Source organism: Saccostrea echinata, unplaced genomic scaffold (genome assembly GCF_033153115.1).
Source record: "Saccostrea echinata isolate AGI-Se365-2 ecotype Australia unplaced genomic scaffold, CSIRO_AGI_Sech_v1 ptg000020l, whole genome shotgun sequence".
NCBI lineage: Eukaryota > Metazoa > Mollusca > Bivalvia > Ostreida > Ostreidae > Saccostrea > Saccostrea echinata.
In genome coordinates this window covers 3,403,789-3,422,857 of record NW_026889769.1, presented here as the reverse complement: position 1 = coordinate 3,422,857, position 19,069 = coordinate 3,403,789, and the positions used below count along the sequence as shown (strand labels likewise).

The 19,069-nt window shown below is 32.2% G+C and overlaps 1 protein-coding gene across 1 annotated transcript; it reads right to left on the bottom strand.

The window, feature by feature from the left end:
• Positions 1-903: 903 nt before the first annotated feature.
• Positions 904-13,850, bottom strand: LOC133190069 (uncharacterized). The gene is made up of 4 exons (XM_061325542.1): positions 13,784-13,850; positions 10,805-10,938; positions 5,990-6,323; positions 904-1,219 (listed from the first exon to the last, which is right to left on the bottom strand). Exons 2-4 carry the CDS (start codon positions 10,898-10,900, stop codon positions 1,173-1,175), a joined length of 477 nt encoding a protein of 158 aa, XP_061181526.1. The 5' UTR covers positions 10,901-10,938; positions 13,784-13,850; the 3' UTR covers positions 904-1,172.
• Between the last annotated feature and the right edge of the window lie 5,219 nt (positions 13,851-19,069).

Here is a 19,069-nt window from a genome sequence, read left to right as displayed (position 1 = left end):
AGGTCATTGTATCGACCAAAGTATTTGCGAAAATGTTGACTTTAAACGAGACTGTTTTTATCCTTGTATCATGATCTTATTTGTCAATACCTTGTCTCGTTATAGAAATTGTTTAAAAACTATAGGACTCTATTGAGGAAAGACTGAGAATTATGTAATTTCCATCTTCGCTAGCCAAGGGTCTCTGATACGCTACTCTCCTCATAAGCCCTTGACATACGGTGTTAAAAAAAGTTGGGATTTTTTTTCCTCAAGCTGTGATTGGAGTTGATCGACATCATTCGACCAATCAGCAATTGTTTTTTGTAAATGATGATATTTGCGTTCGGGATATATCTTGACTCTTTAATATCGGGAATGAAAAACGCAAGTAAACAACGATCCGTAAGATAACATGCCATTCTATGAATAGCTATATGGTGTCACCCAATATCTTAAGCTACGTGCAAAATATGTGATTAAGAATCCATACTGAAGATGTAGATTTGGATTTTAACATGTTTAAATAGCAAATTAACATAACTCAATACCTTCTTGTTAATTATTCTTTAAAAACATATTTTCAAATTCGCTTTTTATTTCTGTCGATGACGAAATCTGTGCGTACCTGGTAAGAAGCGTGATCACGTGACGAAAACAATCCCGTCTTTTGTCAGCACCGTATGCCAAGGGTTTATGAGAGTAGCGCATCAGAAACCCTTGGCTAGCGAAGATGTGTAATTTCAAACCGATGCATTATCTGCAGGCTATGTTAAAACTTGAAATTTGCATAATGGACATGGCTCAAATTAAAAAAAAGGAACCACATTATCTCAGTTCAAAATTGCTGTTACCTAAATTGTTTATTACTATTGATTCATACATTACGTAAAGTTACATTATATTATAAAAAATAATGCATAGTAAGGGTGATGCTTTTATTTATTTTAAACAAAAAGAAATAACAACTTTGAATTAATTGTCTTTCAAATTGTCAATAATAAATGTACACAGAATTTTTCTTCAAAAAAAAGAGGACTACTTTAACTTAGAATTGAATGAATTTGTGAAGACACTTCGATGAACACATATATCAACTGTCTATAAAAGAAACAGATGTTAAATGCACCACGTCCTTAGTAAATAATTTGCAAAAATATCCATATCTGGCTTCTCTAGGCGTGATCTGACGTTCACCCTCTTAGAGCAGTAAAGCGGAATCGCTTTTCTGGACTGGAATCTGAAAAATAAAATAAAGAGGTGTACTCAGATTTTGTTTCTATAATTTTTGAGACAAAAGATATAAAGTAAGTATTACACATGTAAGGAGAGAGGCAAGAAAAAAATCATGTTATAAATTTTGAATTTACTGGATGGCAAAATTTACAACATCATAACTAATTTTTATATGTATGTTGTAAATTTTGCACTTACCTCCACCTAGTAAATTCAAAATTTACAACATGATAGAACATTGTTCACCCGAGACACTTTTAAGAGTGCTGCAGAGGCTATGTTAAGAAAAAAGTATCTACATATGAAATTAAAATAAGGAAAGTACCGAATGGCAGTGACGGTGATAATGTAATATCCATCCCAACTTATATGACAGTTGCAAAGCACTTTTTTTCAATTCAAACGAATAGCGATAGCATTAAATTGTAGTCAAGTCTAAGCTAGCATGTCCGTTGTTTTCGTTAAAAAAAATACGGGATCTCTAAACCATTTACTCTCAGTATATAAAAATCTTAATTTTCCGATATCTTTAAGGAAAATTTTAGCCAAGCTGCAGAATTTGCATTCCTTAATTATATCAAACCTGAATAATATAAGGTTCATTCATACATTTTTGCATTATATATGTCAATTTGCTAATCTACGTATAAAAAGAAAGAAAAAACTGTAGAGAGTAGTGGACACAGTGAACAGCAGACGTAAATATATTCAACAGCTTAAATCATTATTTAATACTTTAATTATTATCATGTAATACATATAAAGTTTTGAAAATTTCACCCGTGTATTCAAATTAGTTTCCCCTAGTTGAAAATAATCAAAAATGCGGGAAGAGCGTTATTGTTTCTCTTTATGTGTCGATGATGTTGAAAGATAAAGATTATTAGTATGAAGAAATTAAATATTATTTTGAATTAAGATTTTATTACTTGGACATTTAACCTGTTATGAGACGTAGTAGTATAATGAAAAGTCCACTCTTGAGTAACCTTGAATTTACCTTAAGTCGTGTATTTATTGAATGGGCACATCAAAGTTTGGATAATTTCTCTCATGTCGATGCCATCATAAATCGCACTACACTTAAATTTATGTTTTTCAATCCTAAACGGTAAAAATTGAATGTGTTGAACATGTCGACCACTTATGACGTGACTGTGAAATTACGTAGGTACTTTATGAGTACGATAATGTGACAAAACTGTTTATATGTATACAGGATTAAATACTCCTTGTTCAAATAGTGTTATAGAAGGGAAAACTTTGGAAATGTAAATGTAAGTCTTTAGATGGTCATTAAGGTTTCACTACTCTCATGCCAATACTTTAAGAAATATTTTTTAATAAAGTAAATAGGATTGGACAGCACAGCCTATTTAATTCTCTTCATATCTTGATTTTGAATACAAGAATTTCATTTGCTAACACATTAAACTTACTATTGTCCCGAAATGTTTAGTGGATGTATCTTTATGAATTTTTAACTTTGGTATTAAAATTGATTTATCTTTCCAGTTTCGTTTTTTGTGTACTTTCTATGACTATCATCATAGTGCCTGAACAAAATCAGGATAAAAGACAGTTAAAATGTCAAAAGAAATTAAAATATATAGCACTTTCCCTCAAAGAGGCATTCATCAACAGAATCCCCCTTCTTCCCCACTGTGAAAGAATTCCAACCACATAATAAATCAATTTGTTTTACTTAAAACCTACGAGAAAATAGGACATACAATGACACGACGATAGATTTTCATCAAAGTTAGTTTGTCAAAGACCTCGTGTGTTGCCTTTGAAATGTATGGCCTCTTTTATCATATATAAATTTACCCAATATTACATGTTCCACCCACTGTGTACACTGAATGAGCTAAAAATATTAGAAGGACTTCCTTGAACTTTTACATTGAACGCGCTTTTCACAACACAGCTTCAATATCACAAGCGACACTACATAATTATTCTGTTTACAAAGTATAATATTGATAGATAAAAATTGCTTAAATCGTAGCATTTAATTTATCCCACACCATCTCCTGATATCTATTACACTAGGCCTCAGGATGCAAATTACAACACAAGAACTTTTTTCATGTTCGCTGGTTGAAAGTCATGAAAAACTAAAAAGGGAATTTTTTACGCCATCTTACGGCGACAAGGTTGTGCTTTCCGCCCCTTCCTAACTTTTGTAGATTTCCCCTTTTTACACGTATTTAATGACTTGCAAGGTTTAAGCTGGTTGTTTCCTGGTTGTATACACATCAGTCTAAATACGAAGTCCAAACAACAGTTACCGGAAGTTACAGCCCGGGCGAATAATGAAACAGAATGTGTTGAAAAAACTCTATCTTTTGGGATCTTATAACACGAAATAAATCAAAAGAAATCGTATTCATTATGGAAATTCTCCTTGTAGAAGAAATGTTATACGCACGAATTTATAAATATCGGCACCCGTATTTCACGGATCTATTTCCAAGCTAATTGCAATTCTTGTTTATATCAGCCAAGCGCTAAATGAGATAAGACGCTGCTGTTTTACCGATATTTACGGTGAATCAATTTTCGTATCATATAATTGCTACATGCCGTAAATAAAGATATTTTTGTTGAAATTATTCTTTATTACTATTCTGAAAAGTGATTTTGTATCCGAAAAACCAAGGCAGCAATTATCTAATTTGGAAATTTGCATATCGGTATCCAAATCGTAGCGCTAATTGCGTCATCACTTGGAATGATACACGACTAGAGAAAGGAGAAAGTACCATTGTCTACTGTGCGATTAGCATTTTCTTCTCATAAATGTAATTCCTAACAGCATTACATAACAATATAACCCCAATAAAGCTGATAGAATTATAAAAAGAAAATGTCTTGAACCCACAATTTAAAGTTATGCCACTGAGATATTTATAAAAGAATGGAATGTTTACCGTTTACATCGAAGGAAACATTCTATTTAGATTGCTTTTCTGCCTTCATCAGAGTTTTGATCTGTCATTTATTGAAATGAGATTGGCATGTATACCAACCCATCGACCCCTAAATGTTCCTTATTGCTATGATTGCTAGTGCTATGCATAGTGCTATTATTATATGGGATAGCAAAGCTCTCTGAATTATTTGATATATATATTTTCCAGCTTTTCATGTAAACATCCTCTGACGAATGTAAGAAAATTAGATACTACAATCTTTAAAGATTTTATGATCTTCAAATGCTTCCTTTATGTCCCCTGGTCAGAAATGATTTGATGGATATATATTCATCTTGGGAAAAAGAAAGTACATCTGAATACCTGGTTAATCAGCTGGACTAATCTAGCGGAAGTAGTTGTGTGCTGTATCCACAAGATCGCTGGAAAGGGGCAGAAAAGGAAAGACTATTATACAGAAACCCTGGCCAGGCATAGAGCTCAACGGAGAATATAATTATTCAGTTCAAATTTATTTAAGTACATGTACTTCAGGTGAACCCTTGGTAACCAATGTCTGCAATCATTTGTTTGTTTTGATTGGTATACACATTATATTACACATAGATACAAGTATGTACGGTTACATACATACACTTTTGCACAATGACTTTTTTTTTTATAAAAGGGATCACATATGTTTTGCATAGACCTTTAAATAAACCTGAATGATACTAATTCGTCGACATTTGTATATACACATATTCAATTAAATTCGATTATATTCCATCGAGATTGTGGTGAGGTTGTGATTCGGGCTTCTGCTATTGTTAGTGATCAAAATGAGTATTACAAAAAACTTCATCAATAATGCATTGTTCGTAACTGGTGTAATGTACAAAGTCCCTTCAGAATAAAAAAAAATGGAATCTTCATATTGATTGTATTACACAGATTTTATGCCACTTGAATTTAATAATTCTATCATTATCCATCCTTTGATGAATAATTTTTTAGTCCTCCTAGAAACAGTGATGACTTTTGAAATTAATCGTTTAATAATATCTTTTGGTGTTCGATCCCACTACCAATCAATGCAAGGCCTGGGTGTTTCTCTAGTAAACAAAGGCGAAGCTATCTAGACTCAAGTTTATCAGTTTTCCTATTGGGTTATAGCAATCGTATAACGTGTCATAGTTATATTAATCTAGAAAGCATAATTTTCAATGTTGCGTTAATTGAATTCGTATCTGAAATGCTAAATTGACGGAATGATTGCATATTATCGCTAGATACCATCGTTTAATTACACATTGATTTGGGTGAATAGGGACAGGGTGAGTGTGTAAATATTTAATCAACCGTTAAAATGGGAAGACTGACTACGATTTTTTCTATATATTTGATGGATCTTTCACATCTGCCTCCCCCAGTATTAAAACTGCCTTTGATCTTAGGGACAATCAAAGATGTTGTTTGATTAGAATATGTTGTACTCTAACATGCTAGAGGTGAGTCGTTATTTGTGTTCGGTAAATTCGGCTTCCCAGAAAACTTGCAATGCGTACATTAGATTAGAAGTACTCAGAATAGAGATTACAATAGGTCGATGAGAGGATAGAATTATCAATTATCTAAATGATATTTGTCCATGAAAAGGTTTCCATTTTGAAAAAGTTCTTGAAAGCTTTTTAAATTGTTGGGTTCGCCCTAATTCATCAAGTACATTAATATTTTGATCCCGTATCAAATACTCCATCCTCAAACAATTTTGTTCATTGTACATGCATATTTACAGAAACTTTTTCTTTTGAGTCGATTGAATTTACAGAAATAGAAAAAAGCTCAATACCGACCTGCATCGTTTGAATTCGTTGAAAAATCATAGGCATCGTTCAATAGTTTTCCAAGAATATTTTTAAATTCTTCGTCTGAAAGCTTGTGTCGAAGATTTGGAACTCTTTTCCCACGGAGTCCGAAAAAGCGAGCACGTTTACTGTTCCTCACTATTGGACTTTCCAAATCGTTGTAGAACTTCTTTCCCCTCATGGCTGCAAATCCATATCTTTTTTCAGCAATTGATGCTGGAATGCCTGCACTTTCAAGACCATTACGGGTAATTAAAAAGTTTAGTAAAGGTTTGTCAATTCTTTCTACACTGTCTTCTGAATCTTCCATGTCTGTTGATTCCTAGAACAAAAGACATAAATTGAAGGTATTATTGTCAGAGAGTCAAAATAGTGCAATATTCTAAACATTAAACACATCGTTGATAACTTAAAAATCAAACAAGCTTCAGGGAAAGAGAAAATACACAAATTCTGTGACAAAAATGAGTGTACACGATTAAGGCAACATATTTTGGAATTGATCCTTATAATCATTAAATCATTGAATGTAAAGAAGTTCAGTAATTTTGTGTGACAACCATTTAAACAAAAGGAAACAATATCTGAAGTCAACAAAATGACCCAAAACAAATGTGGAAGGAAGAAAAAACAGCTTTCTTTTATGTATCGCTTAACTGTACGGACAATTCACATTGACATTCTTATACAAGTATACTAGATGTGGAAAATGTACTTAGGGTTGCCAAGCAAGTCGATTCATCTTAAATATCTGATTCTGTTTTCGTTTTTGTTCCTTGTATCTTACAAACTTCGTGTTTCAGATTGTTATCAAAAATTGTTCCATGATACTGTCTAAATTCTACTAAAAGGACCAAATTTGATCAAACTGATTTGATAAATTGTTGTAAAAGCGTTAATATAGAATAATTTGGTAAAATGGATATTTCTTCCCGAGTCTCAGATGAAATTTGACACATGGGTCACCACAGATAAATCTTCTGGTTAACCAGAAATGTCTGAAACTTATTATAACCATTTTCTTACAAATATAACGAGCGTAGAAGAAAATATCAGTGGTCATTTAACTATTTAGTAAGGGGTTTGATTTACTGCTTCAATACCATGCCAAAATGCCACATCTGTCTTTGTTCCATAGAGAAACATTAAGAGTTAACATTTTTTCTGGGCAAAGAAATATCAGAGCTCTTTTGACAACTGATTTACTTATTTTCTCAGATGGTAAAAAGTATTCAACATCCATCACTGCAACAAAAAATATGCAGCGGTCTCTAGTCTATCTATATCACTGCCTGTATCTCTCGCCATTTTGCCTTTGGTCCTAATGCATCGCTTAATTTAGTTCTGTGTTAAGCTTCCTAATTAGAGACCCCCTGCGTCCACTTAGTTTACGATCTGACCAAGTAATTCCTTATTTATTAAATTAAAAATAATAATTCGGGATTAGTAAAGTGTTAACAAAGCTTCAGGACAGATAAAGGCTTGAAAGAGTTTACAAGATTTCCTAGAAGAGACGTTCAGCATTTCCTCCTCTTTTGGAAGCACTACTTTAAGGATAACAGCTGTTTTTCGCCAATTACAGGGTTCGGCATGTTACATAGATTTTTATCGACTGTTACAGATACCAGTAAATGAAACTTTATGTCTGTACTTTAAAACTCAATTTCTGACTAAAATAATTACTCTGAAGCACTCAGTAGATCCTATATTGTGCAATTTATTGAAGAAACTTTAAAACACTTTTGAATCTTTTATTGAACTTTATATATCAAATAGAGAAATCACATACGTAAGCATTTTCTTACGGGTACATTAAATAAATATGCTTATTCCCATTTGAGTGGCTTCTATACACAGTTTTTAAACACCACAGTGTGCAAAATCTTGAAAAGTGAGGTCGGGTTTAAAGTGGTCACGTCGTCGAACCACAGTGGACCTGCGGGTAATAGACGAATTTGCAAACCGAAGCAAAATCAAATCAAGGCTTCGGACTTGAGATAACGTTAGTGTGATTGTCACGTGTAAAAATTTAATTTGTGCAGCAATAAGAGAATCTTTAACGCTTTTATTTTCGCCTAAAAACCACATGGGACACTAAACTCCTGAAAAAGGGTTGTTAGATCGTGGCTTGTGTCGCTCCTTGCTCGACTTTTATTATATTTCACGCCCCCTTTACACAGAATTAAATGAAAGAAAAAGGAAGAAATAATTTGATAAAAGTAATTGACTGATAATTCTTGAATGGTCTTCGTCTTATACAGATACATGTAGATATCTCAATAGATTAGAGATGTGTCCTTCCAGTTTCTAATATTAAGAAGACGAGACGTAATATTTTCACAAATGAATATTTTACTCGAAGTAGTCAATACATGTATCCTTAAAGTTTGTTTCACGGATTTATCACAATGTATATGCATTATTTACCTTGTTCAAAAATCTGTAGGATATATTAAGGTTTATCTTATTTTAAGTTGCCTTGATTCAAGTATCCTCTCAAAGAGATCGGTCATAAATCGTTTTATAATTCAAAGTTATAAAGTATATATTCTTTATTTGTTTAAGATAATTTCCGATACTAGCTATCCGGTAAGCAATTTTAAAACCACAAAAACCTTTTTATCCTTATTTTGTACAGAAAACCACAAACTTGTGTGAAAGTATATATATATATACACATGTATATATATATATATATATATATATATATATATATATATATATATATATATATATATATATATATATATATATATATATATATATATATATATATATATATATATATACACGTGTTACAGTTCATACCTACAATAGCTTTAAAACACACACTGCTGTGATCCTTTAACTATTTTTGCTTCATTTTTAATATTGAACTTCCAGAGACACAGTTATCAGATGCCGCTCATAATTCGAGAGTTTAGTATCAAATACATGATTAAATAATAATTGCTGAAAATTTTATAAGATGGAAAACAATCATAGATATCTAAATATCCTGATATGCATAAAAGACATAGAACAAAAAAAAGGTAGTAGTAAGCCATCACATTACGTTGTCTTTAATATGGAAATTCGCCAATTACTAACGAATAAAAATTATTGCAACTCGTCAATTTCTAATGATTTAGTAGATAACATTCACATTCAATAACAGTCGCCCGCGTGGCGCAGTGGTAGAGCCACAATGCGTCTGCTCAAGAGTCGCGGAGTAAGGAGTTGATGATTAAGTCGAGGGTTAGAATCCCACTGTGGGACGTGGAGACCGGTCCTTTGGATGAGACCGTATAAACCGAGGTCCCGTTTCGCAGTAGATCCTGGCACGAAAAAGATCCCTCACTGCGAAATGGCCCTGAGTGCCGAGCATAGGTCAAAATTTGCAGCTCTCCACCAGCAAGTGGCGGCGTCTCCATATGAGTGAAAAATTCTCGAGAGGGACGTTAAACAATAAACCAAAAAAAATCAATAAGATCAATGCGCGGATTCAATAATCCATGTTTAAAACGGTTGAAATCGTCTTTAACACATTTTCAAAAAACTTGATATACGTTTAGATATTCTTAGGACCTTATGATCAGGAAATCTCGTCATTTTTTATCAGAACTCGCTGATAGCTCTAATGGGCTTACAAATATGCTGCAATAATGAAAACACTAAAATGTGTTTTAAATTTTTGAATTTCAACAAATTAGAATTTGTACGTTGAAAAGTCACAATTAGAATCTTTCAGAAATAATCACTCAAGGCGTAAGTCACATTGGAATTTAAAATTGATCATTGCAAAATCTATTGAAGATGTTGCCAGTAAACCAAATAAATTTGTCTCAATCAAATATTAACTGGACTAATTTTATACTTATTAAATCATAAGTGTTTGATTATGAATATTTACAAAGTAATCCAAATTCAGTGACCAAAAAAACCCATACATTTTATTTTATGAATCTAGCAAAAGTTATCCTTTTTGTCACTCATCAAAAATGATAGTTAAGACAACTCAGACTAAGAGGTATTGTACTTTTTTCCATTAACTTGTAAAGGAGAACAAAATGTTTAATTATCAACAAAGAGATCTATTTGTGTCCATCAAATTCATTATTTTACAAAAGATTTTGGAAGAGTTATCCTACTGGCCCAGCGGAAAAATCTCTACCATTGTAACAACCCAGATAAAATCGTGTCTAACAAAAAGATGTTATATACTGAATTCAGTATAAGAGTTATTCATGGATCTAGTCTAACGAAGAGACCAAACTTCGAACATGAATAAAAAGGTTGTTTGTCTTTGCAGCTAGCGGAGACATAAAAAGAAGGATCAGTTGGACTTTGATACAGATGCTTGAAGACTTGGACCTTTTCAAATCTGTATACTAGTACCTTGGAAACAGGGTCAATATAAAAGGAAAAGAGGAAAGTGATATTCAAGCATGCATTTCAGAAGTCAGATTACCATTTGTCTTACTAAAAAACATCTGGAGGTCGAAGGTCAACACAAACACCAATTAAAAAATAGGAATCCTTCTATATGGAGCAGAATCTTGGAAACAACAAAGATGGCTTCTGTTTTAGGACAGCCTGTAAGTTTGTCCCCATGTAAGTTACAGATTTTAGCGAACATCCAGTATTTGTTCTAAAATCTTTATTTCAAATATTTGCTTTACTATGGACGAAGGCTTTGAAAAAATGATGACAATTGGTAAGTTTAATTAATTTTCAAATATTTCAATACATATGATATTTTTTTTTCAATCCATTCCTAGCCTACAATGTTATCTATCCCCTCTAAATCCTTTCGTTACTTACCGCTGCTGAATTCCAAAGAGGATCAGGGGTTGCTGACGTCACAGAATACGAAATGAGGAACAAAAGAGAGAACAGGGCTCGCTGTAAATTCACCATTATACAGGTTTCTTTTTCTCTAACTTTGAATTGAGAAACTGTAAAGAAAGAAATTGTAATTAAACCCATTTTTTTACTTAGACAAAGGAAATCCAATAAAAAGGCTTCGCTCATATGTGTGACATTGAAACTCTTTCCAAGGAATTTTACGTATATTACAAGTACCATTGTGAATCAGGAGGAAAAGAGTATTTGACTTTTAAAAGCTTTTCTGGAATGAGATTCTAAGGCCATTCATCACCAGAAAAGAATCTATTTTACCACATTATAATTAATTTTTCAAGAAAGGTTAACGAATGCATTAATAAGCAATTGATTTAACTCCAATTCTTTAATTTCGGTTGCAAGTTTCGTTCTATATTAAAAGTATACGCAACTAGCAACACAACAATTTTATCCAACATGGAATTTTTTTTTTAATTTGGTAACAACATACGCTTGTATAATATCTATGTAAGATGCATGCATTTCAGGAACTTCTTGTATAAATGCAAATTTAAATCCTTTGATATAAGGGGGAAAATGATTCCTCTATATATTTTTTTTTATAGAAATACCATGTTCAATTTAGTGTCTGGAGATATTTATGAGAATGGTTATACGAAAAGAAGATTTTATTATTTGATAAAACAGAGTAGATTCTATAGCAATTTACTACATGTATTACCAAGTCTCTTTTTACTACAAACAACGCATGCTTGATTGTTGCAGTTTAATGTAAGCTGTCGGGTCTTACTGACGTTCGAGGGAAATTCTTTGTATCCAGTACAGAAGTGCTCGATTACGTTATACGCGCAAGTTACACAATTAAGTCATTACTAGTATTTGAACCCACGCACCCCTGGGATGTCAGATATATATGAATTGGTGTTAACTTTGAGACCCAGGGACCAAAAAAATCATTTCAGGCCATTACTTAAATTTGTCTTATCAGATCACGCAGAGAAAATCATAGATGATATTATAATTGGTGTCTATGATGGATCTTATTAATGACGAAAGTGTACAAATCACACATATGGATTTCTCAAACCACATTGCACAGGAAATATTTATATCCCCATCATTGATTTCATTTGAACTAAGGAATTCTATTACTATTATAGTGTTATACTAACCCGGGAGGTACCAGCAATGTGTTACGTGAACGGAAATAGACAAGGACTCCGCCATCAGTTAATACGAGTAACAACTCTACAGCTGTAATCAATGATGTAAAAGACCCTCCATTAATCCCAAACTAAGAGATGAAAGTTACACTTTGGTACTTGAAAAGGCGTTTTTAGTTAAGAAAGTACACGTATACAAAAATAGTGTACTGTGATCCATTAAGAAAATCCAATGGGGAGGAAACCTGGGCGCTTTGGGGCAGTGGTCAGCATGAAAGGAGATCAAAAAAAGATTTTTGAGTTTATGATTTTATTACGAGCGAAACCTATAAAAACGTTGTAGTCAGCCTAGCCAAAGTCTATGTTTCCTAAAAACGAGAAAATAAATTAAAAAGACAAAACAGTTTTTAAAATGTGTCTTGTTCTAGCCTTATTAGAAGTGCATGTCTCGCAGAGACCGTCTCTGATTTAAATTATAGTCTGGTAAAGGGTAATCTTAAGAACTGTTGTGAAACTGGAAATCTGCTGGGAACAGATGCAAAAAATTGATTAAATCAAGGTATGATGAATCATTTCTCATCAGAGTTTTTAAACAAGCATTTTAAATGTCATAATGGAACTTCCAAAACATTAAGAGATTCTGCAAAATCAATTGTAAAGCACATTTTATTTTCCTTTTTCAATTACTTTTGCTTATGATTAAAACATAATTTAAGCATGTTTTAGGCAAATGCCGTAATATGCTCATTTTTGTCATTCTGATTTAACATTGTTCTTAGCTCTATAAAGCACATCCATTGAATCAAAGGAGTTCTAAATTTATGGGATGTGTTAAACCTGTAGGAGGAGAAATAAATTCATCGCGGATATTACACATACTTTTTATACAAAAAAGTCATATGATTTCTAGCTTCTGAAATTTAGTTTATAGGAGAAGTGCCAATCAAAAAAAAAAAAAAAGAATTATTATCGTAAGTAAATGAAGGTCTCTTCGACTAGCGGAATCAATATAAAGGTACAGGTTAATGCACAACTACTATGAAGTTATTATATGTCGTAGATGTCATGAATTTACAATCTTAATGAAAAATGAAATGGAATCTTCAATGGAATGCTCACATAAAAGTCTCTATTTTTTAAAAACATTCTTTCGAAACCATGCTTAAAGAAAAAAGTAAAAATTTAAAAATCCATGAAATTTGGTGCCCATTACAATTATAAATTTCATAACAACTCGAAAGGGTTGTTTCAAAAACTGTTGATATTTTTTAATGTATCTATTTCTCACTTTTGAATAAAGTGTTGATATTGTTTAAACACGACAATGCGTCATGAAAGCTCATACCAATGTGTTATTAAACGATTGAAATACTGAATCTTTTTTACTTTTCATATACCTAAAAAATAAACTTAGATTCCGATTATTGTGTAAATGTGTCCAATAAAGAGAAAATACAAGTAATTAATATCGAGCATTGCAGGTTAATAACTACGTTAATGTTTGAAAAGTTCGAAGTCGCTTTATATCGGTAAAGATAAATAAGTTTACATGAGTGATTCTGTTTCATAAAATGTATTGATTGAGACTTATGTTTCAAAAAAAATATCTACAAAGAATACAAAAATATTTATATCTGTTCTTAAAAGTATTAAAAACTTTTGGTGAAATTTTCAATTAAATTATCTTCTCGATTTCAAAAAAGGAGATATACATCTCAATTGACAGTCTCATTTACATTTAAAGGCATTTAATCTCAGTTCATATTTCACTTACCTTTTAAACTAAGTAATATCTCTTCTTTAAAAAAAACTAGCAATAAACTTTCTGATTCTCGTTTATATCTGAATTCGAAGACAGCATAGTTTGCGCACGGATTTCACTGCGTAGGGCGCGTCACGAAAGGTGCCATTATTGATAAATATTAATGAAATCGAATGATTGGTCAACACTTAGGCGGCAGAACAATAACCGGAATCTCTGAGAAGTGTGATTGATTTCCAAGTATAAAAATGGTCTCTGAAGTGGCGCTTTTCTTCCTGTATTGATACAAAATAAACTGTCCTGTTATTTATACAAATAAAAAAAATAAATAAGAGTTAAAAAGAATATAAGTTAAGGATTTATTTTAAAAATTACAATTTCTGCCGATCACATTCAGTTAAGTACTCCCTAGCATGTTAAGAACTTTTGTGTAACTTATAAATAGGTTTAACGAAACCAGATTCATGCCAGCAATTATCATAAAGTTACATAATTTTATCTACACAGATCTCGAAATTAAAATTGAAAGCGTCAAATTGTAAACATGTTTCACTTCTAAATGGGTTTTACATTTATTGTCTCTTACAGGACATACCAAAAAAAATATCATGTGATTGAAAAAAAAACTAATGTCTTGTTGCATGGAAATTAAAAAAGTGAAAAATATCAATTATAATTTACATAGTTACTCCCATCTTGTTAAAAAGAGATCAGAATTCCCAATAATTCTTTGTAAATTGATGATGTGATTTTTTATACCAATTTTAATGTTGGGTATAGGAAAACTGGCGAACTTTTTGCATTAAAGGGTAAGTTATATTCAACAGAATCCTCTTAGAACGATCAATTTTTAAACCAAGACAGACTACTAATAGAGTTGATGTTTCAGGGATTTAAACAACCACATTTAAAGTAAGCATTTCGTAAAATTTTTGGTCATTATAATGACTTTGTTAGCACATATAAACTATAAATAGGTTATAATTGACTAAGTATTTCATACCACTTGTTAGGCCTATGTTTTATGCTAAATTTGACTACGGAATATTCCGTCTACCTGATCAATATATATAGGGCACAACGGGTTTACCGGTCGACAGGGGATGCTTACACCTCATAGGCACCTGATCCCACACCTGGAATTTCCGAGGGTTCGTGTTTTATGCCCTGTTTACAGATTTGTTTTGTTTGGAAATTGTTTTTTTTTTAGATCGATCACTGTTCTTTTCTTCACCTTTTTATCATGTGGCCTTGGAAAGTGTAAGCTAAAGCTAGGAAACCTTGCTTGTGTATGAACTTCTATGTATTTCTGTATAATTGATCAATGACAACTTTGTATTGTAACTTAATCACTATAATAGATTTGACATTATATTGAATACTATTCACGTCGGAATAGTGTAATCTTATACTAGCTTTACTTTATCTCGATATAAATTGATAAAGATATAATTCGCAGATAAAATGTCATGTGGTTACCTCCTACATTTTCAGCTTTTGTCCCACAACCGAAGTAGCAAAGTAGTTATGTCTTTTCCTGTCTCTCTCTTACTAACTCCCTTTATACTTGTACTTCAATCGCATTTACACCTTGGCTACTCAGAATCCAACATTAATTATTACATGTAATTCCACACCCTAGCCAATTTTGGCTCCACCGAGACCAACATTGATTATAACAGTATTTCCATATCCTGGCCAATTTTGGCTCCACTGAGACCAACATTATTTATAACATGTATTTCCATACCCTGGACGATTTTGGCCCCACTGATGCCTACATTAATTAATATATTTTCTTGCTGTCTTGAACCCTTTTCAACCTTTTTTTTACTGGTTTTCCCGTAGATTTCCCAACATCAGCTCTTAACAGACACCTGTCTTACATCTTATTTTTGACCCCAAGCTGCCCCTTAACCATGGTCTCATTTTGTCTTTTACTGACTACTTTATTAGAATTCTTTATAACCTACAACTTTCAAACAATATCCTAGAATGGTTTGGTTATCCTTATATATGCAATAGACTTCTACTTTTATCACAAACTTTACGTATTTAAGAATTTTCCTTATCTTTTAAAACAGTTGTGAGCTTAGACAACAGAGCTGATAAGAAACGAATTCTGCTTTTATTATCCCCTAAGTCCAAAGAGGAGAAGAAGGACAGAAATTTTTAAACGATAAATCATCGACACAAAATAGCATCACCAATATCAGACTGACAGACTTAATCAGCCTTAATGCATAAGTACTTCTGACGGAGCAAACAAAAACCTCGGGTAAGACATTCCTAGGAACAGCCCATGACAAATTGTATCATGACTTTTTAGTGACCTACACACTATAATGATTGTTTGAACACTCATACGCTTTACAAGTGATACACTTGCACACCATTAGTAAATTGGTCGTTTTGCAGTGGAGATAATTGCTTGTTAGTTTTGCATCAGCTATTTTGACATACAAGTTGTATATTTCGTAATTCTTACTGTTTGGTCTATTTCTTGAGTATTAAAAAATGTATTATGAAAAACATTAATTCTATAAACTATTAATATTTATACTTATCTTTTCCGTCCAGTTTAGCGTGAGCTGGGTTGAAACACTCTTATCGTTCAAACTGGACAATTCAATATTGCATTGTTAATGGCCAATTGATAAAAATGAATTAGTTGCACATGAACAGATTTTACATCAAGTAGATAAACATGATAAGACCAATTTGTAAATATAGTTTTATGCTGAGTAAAATTTTGACTCTTTGAAACCTCTTTAACGAATAATGCACGGGAAATAAGATATATATGCATTACAAATAATGAAATAGTCTCAAAGTCCATTGAAACAATACAAATCGGGAGCAGAGCAAACACGGACATCCAAAAACATCAGAGATGGGATCAGGTGCCATGGAGGAGTGAGCATCCCCTGCCGACCGGTCACACCCGCCGTGTGCTCCTTGTCATGGTCGGGAAATAAAGGGAAAATCCGTAGATAATTCAGTGTGTAAATAATGGCCTAACAATAAATATGAAAAGCGTCAGTCAGCAAAAGACTTAATGATAGACTGTATTTGCTGACAAGGTCATGGTATCGACCATAGAACTTACGAAATGATGACTTCAAACGAGACTGTTGATATTATTGTTTCATCAACTTGTTTGTCAATAACTTACCTTGCTTTAGAAATTGTTCATATGTAGAGCGTGTTCTTGCGCATTGAATCAACTCAGAAATAAACACCCTTTATGCAGGTGATAAGGGTATATTGCTGCATAAGTAAGGGATGTTGACTATTGAAAAGTTAAAGTCATCACGTTTATCATAAAGCGTTGTTGTTAGATTACTATTAACGTCTTTTTCCAGTAAAATATCTAAATATGAAACAGATGCGTCAGACTCTGTGGTATCTTTTAATTCAAGCTCACTGGAATATATCGTGTCGACATATGAATAGAAAAACTTTTGTTAATTGACAATACGCCGTCGATATATCTAACTGTCGAGTTGAAGGCCACAGCAAGAGATTTCTTTTTCTCGTGTATAAGATTTTGAATAAATTCTGCTTCATATGAATACAAAAATAGGTCTGCTAGTAATGGGGCGCAATTGGTACCCATGGGAATTCCAACAGATTGTTGGAAGACCTGGTCTCCAAAAAAACCACATAGATATTGTCAATCAGAAACTCAAGCATCTTTTTAATATCAACTTCAGAGTACTCATGTGTAGAATCAGAATGTTTTTAACAAAATAATTTTGCAAAAGACCAATGACAACGTAAGTAAATTTACGAATTCCATTTTTATTGAAAAAACAGCTGTCAATGATGTCGAAAAGCCTGGACTTTAATTATCGTGGGGAATGGTTGTATATAGAGTCGAAAAGTCGTAAGTTTCTATGTTATTGATTTAGGTAAAAAAAATGATTTCAAATTTTCAAGAAGTTTCTTGGAATTTTTAACTAACCGCATCTGATTTAAACCACTTCTCGAATATATTGTTGCACAGTACTCCTGAAGCTTCTCCTTCAATATTTTGGTGACTCATCTAATTGTCGTCTCAATAGTTTTTTTTTTTTTTTTTTTTTTTTTGGGGGGGGGGGGGGTAATGTGGAGTGTTATTTAACTATTATTAAAAATATCCAAAGTTTTTTTTTTATTTAGTGCGATCAAAGACAAGATTCGGTCACAAACAATTCCCTGTATACATGATTTTTTTTTTAAATTTATAAACTGAAGTACTTTTAGTTTGGTATTGATACATAAATAGATGCAGTAGAAAATCAGGCTAAACGTACATGTAAGCAATTGTTCTATTTTTTTTTCAAGTAGTCAAGCATTATTTAACTAAGTAAGAGAGGACATTGCATATATAATTGTAATAAACACAAATGTGGGGGGAAAAGTCTACAGCTATGCGTGACATATGTATAAACAAGATACATGTTATTGTAATAATAAAAACGGTAAATAGGGGATAGAAAATAGCTTAATTTTAAATTCAAGTGTAAAGAGGTATAACAAGAAGTAGACCGCTGTGTGTTGTATGCCAATTTTCTTCGTGCTTTTGTAATTCGCCATTCCTGTTAAATAGTCTTTGATCTAATCATTCAGAGATTGGAATACACTAAGTAATAACTATTTTCAAGGTTATTTTCATATTTTTACCTGATGTGGGAGAATAAATTATATGCTGAGTCAGCTGTTTTGCACAAAACAAAATGTGATTTTATTTTCTACTTTGTTGTGATTCTTTTCGTACAATTATTGGAAGAAATTCTTTCTGGTTTGTAGAAATCCATATATTCACTGAAACAGGTTAATATAATGCAAAGATTTATTATGTAGAATTGGTATCTCTCTAAAAAGGATATTAAGTTATCAATTTTCGCTTATTAATAATTTCTAAATGACAGTTGCTAATTGTCGATTGCTAACTATTAGTTGTCAATCGCAGAATAGCAATAGCTTTAAGCTATTCGTTACGTGTGCATGTAAGTTGTTTCTAAATTTCAAGAAAATTTTAAAAAGACCAATAATAGGCAATTGGGAATTAACATAAAGCAGTTTGCAATTAGCAAAAAGCACTACACATCAACATGAATTAGAGAGGCTCCAAATAATGCTTACTGAAGATTTCAAATTCCATGGTAGTTCTTTGTAGTTAGAGTGATCTGTCATTTAATGTACAATGGAATAAACGGAACCTACTATGAAGACACAGTTTTAAATAGGTTTCAGTATTCTTAACATGGTATTTCACCAAGATAGAGTAATTGAAAACATTATTTGCATGTA

What these genes read in the sequence shown, in the direction of transcription:
- LOC133190069 (XM_061325542.1), bottom strand. Translation starts at nt 10,900, where the DNA reads ATGGTGAATTTACAGCGAGCCCTGTTCTCTCTTTTGTTCCTCATTTCG. An exon ending in CTCTTTGGAATTCAGCAGCG is followed by an intron (nt 6,324 to 10,804) that starts GTAAGTAACGAA and finishes CTTTTGTTCTAG; the next exon opens with GAATCAACAGACATGGAAGA. An exon ending in AACGAATTCAAACGATGCAG is followed by an intron (nt 1,220 to 5,989) that starts GTCGGTATTGAG and finishes TTTATTTTTCAG; the next exon opens with ATTCCAGTCCAGAAAAGCGA.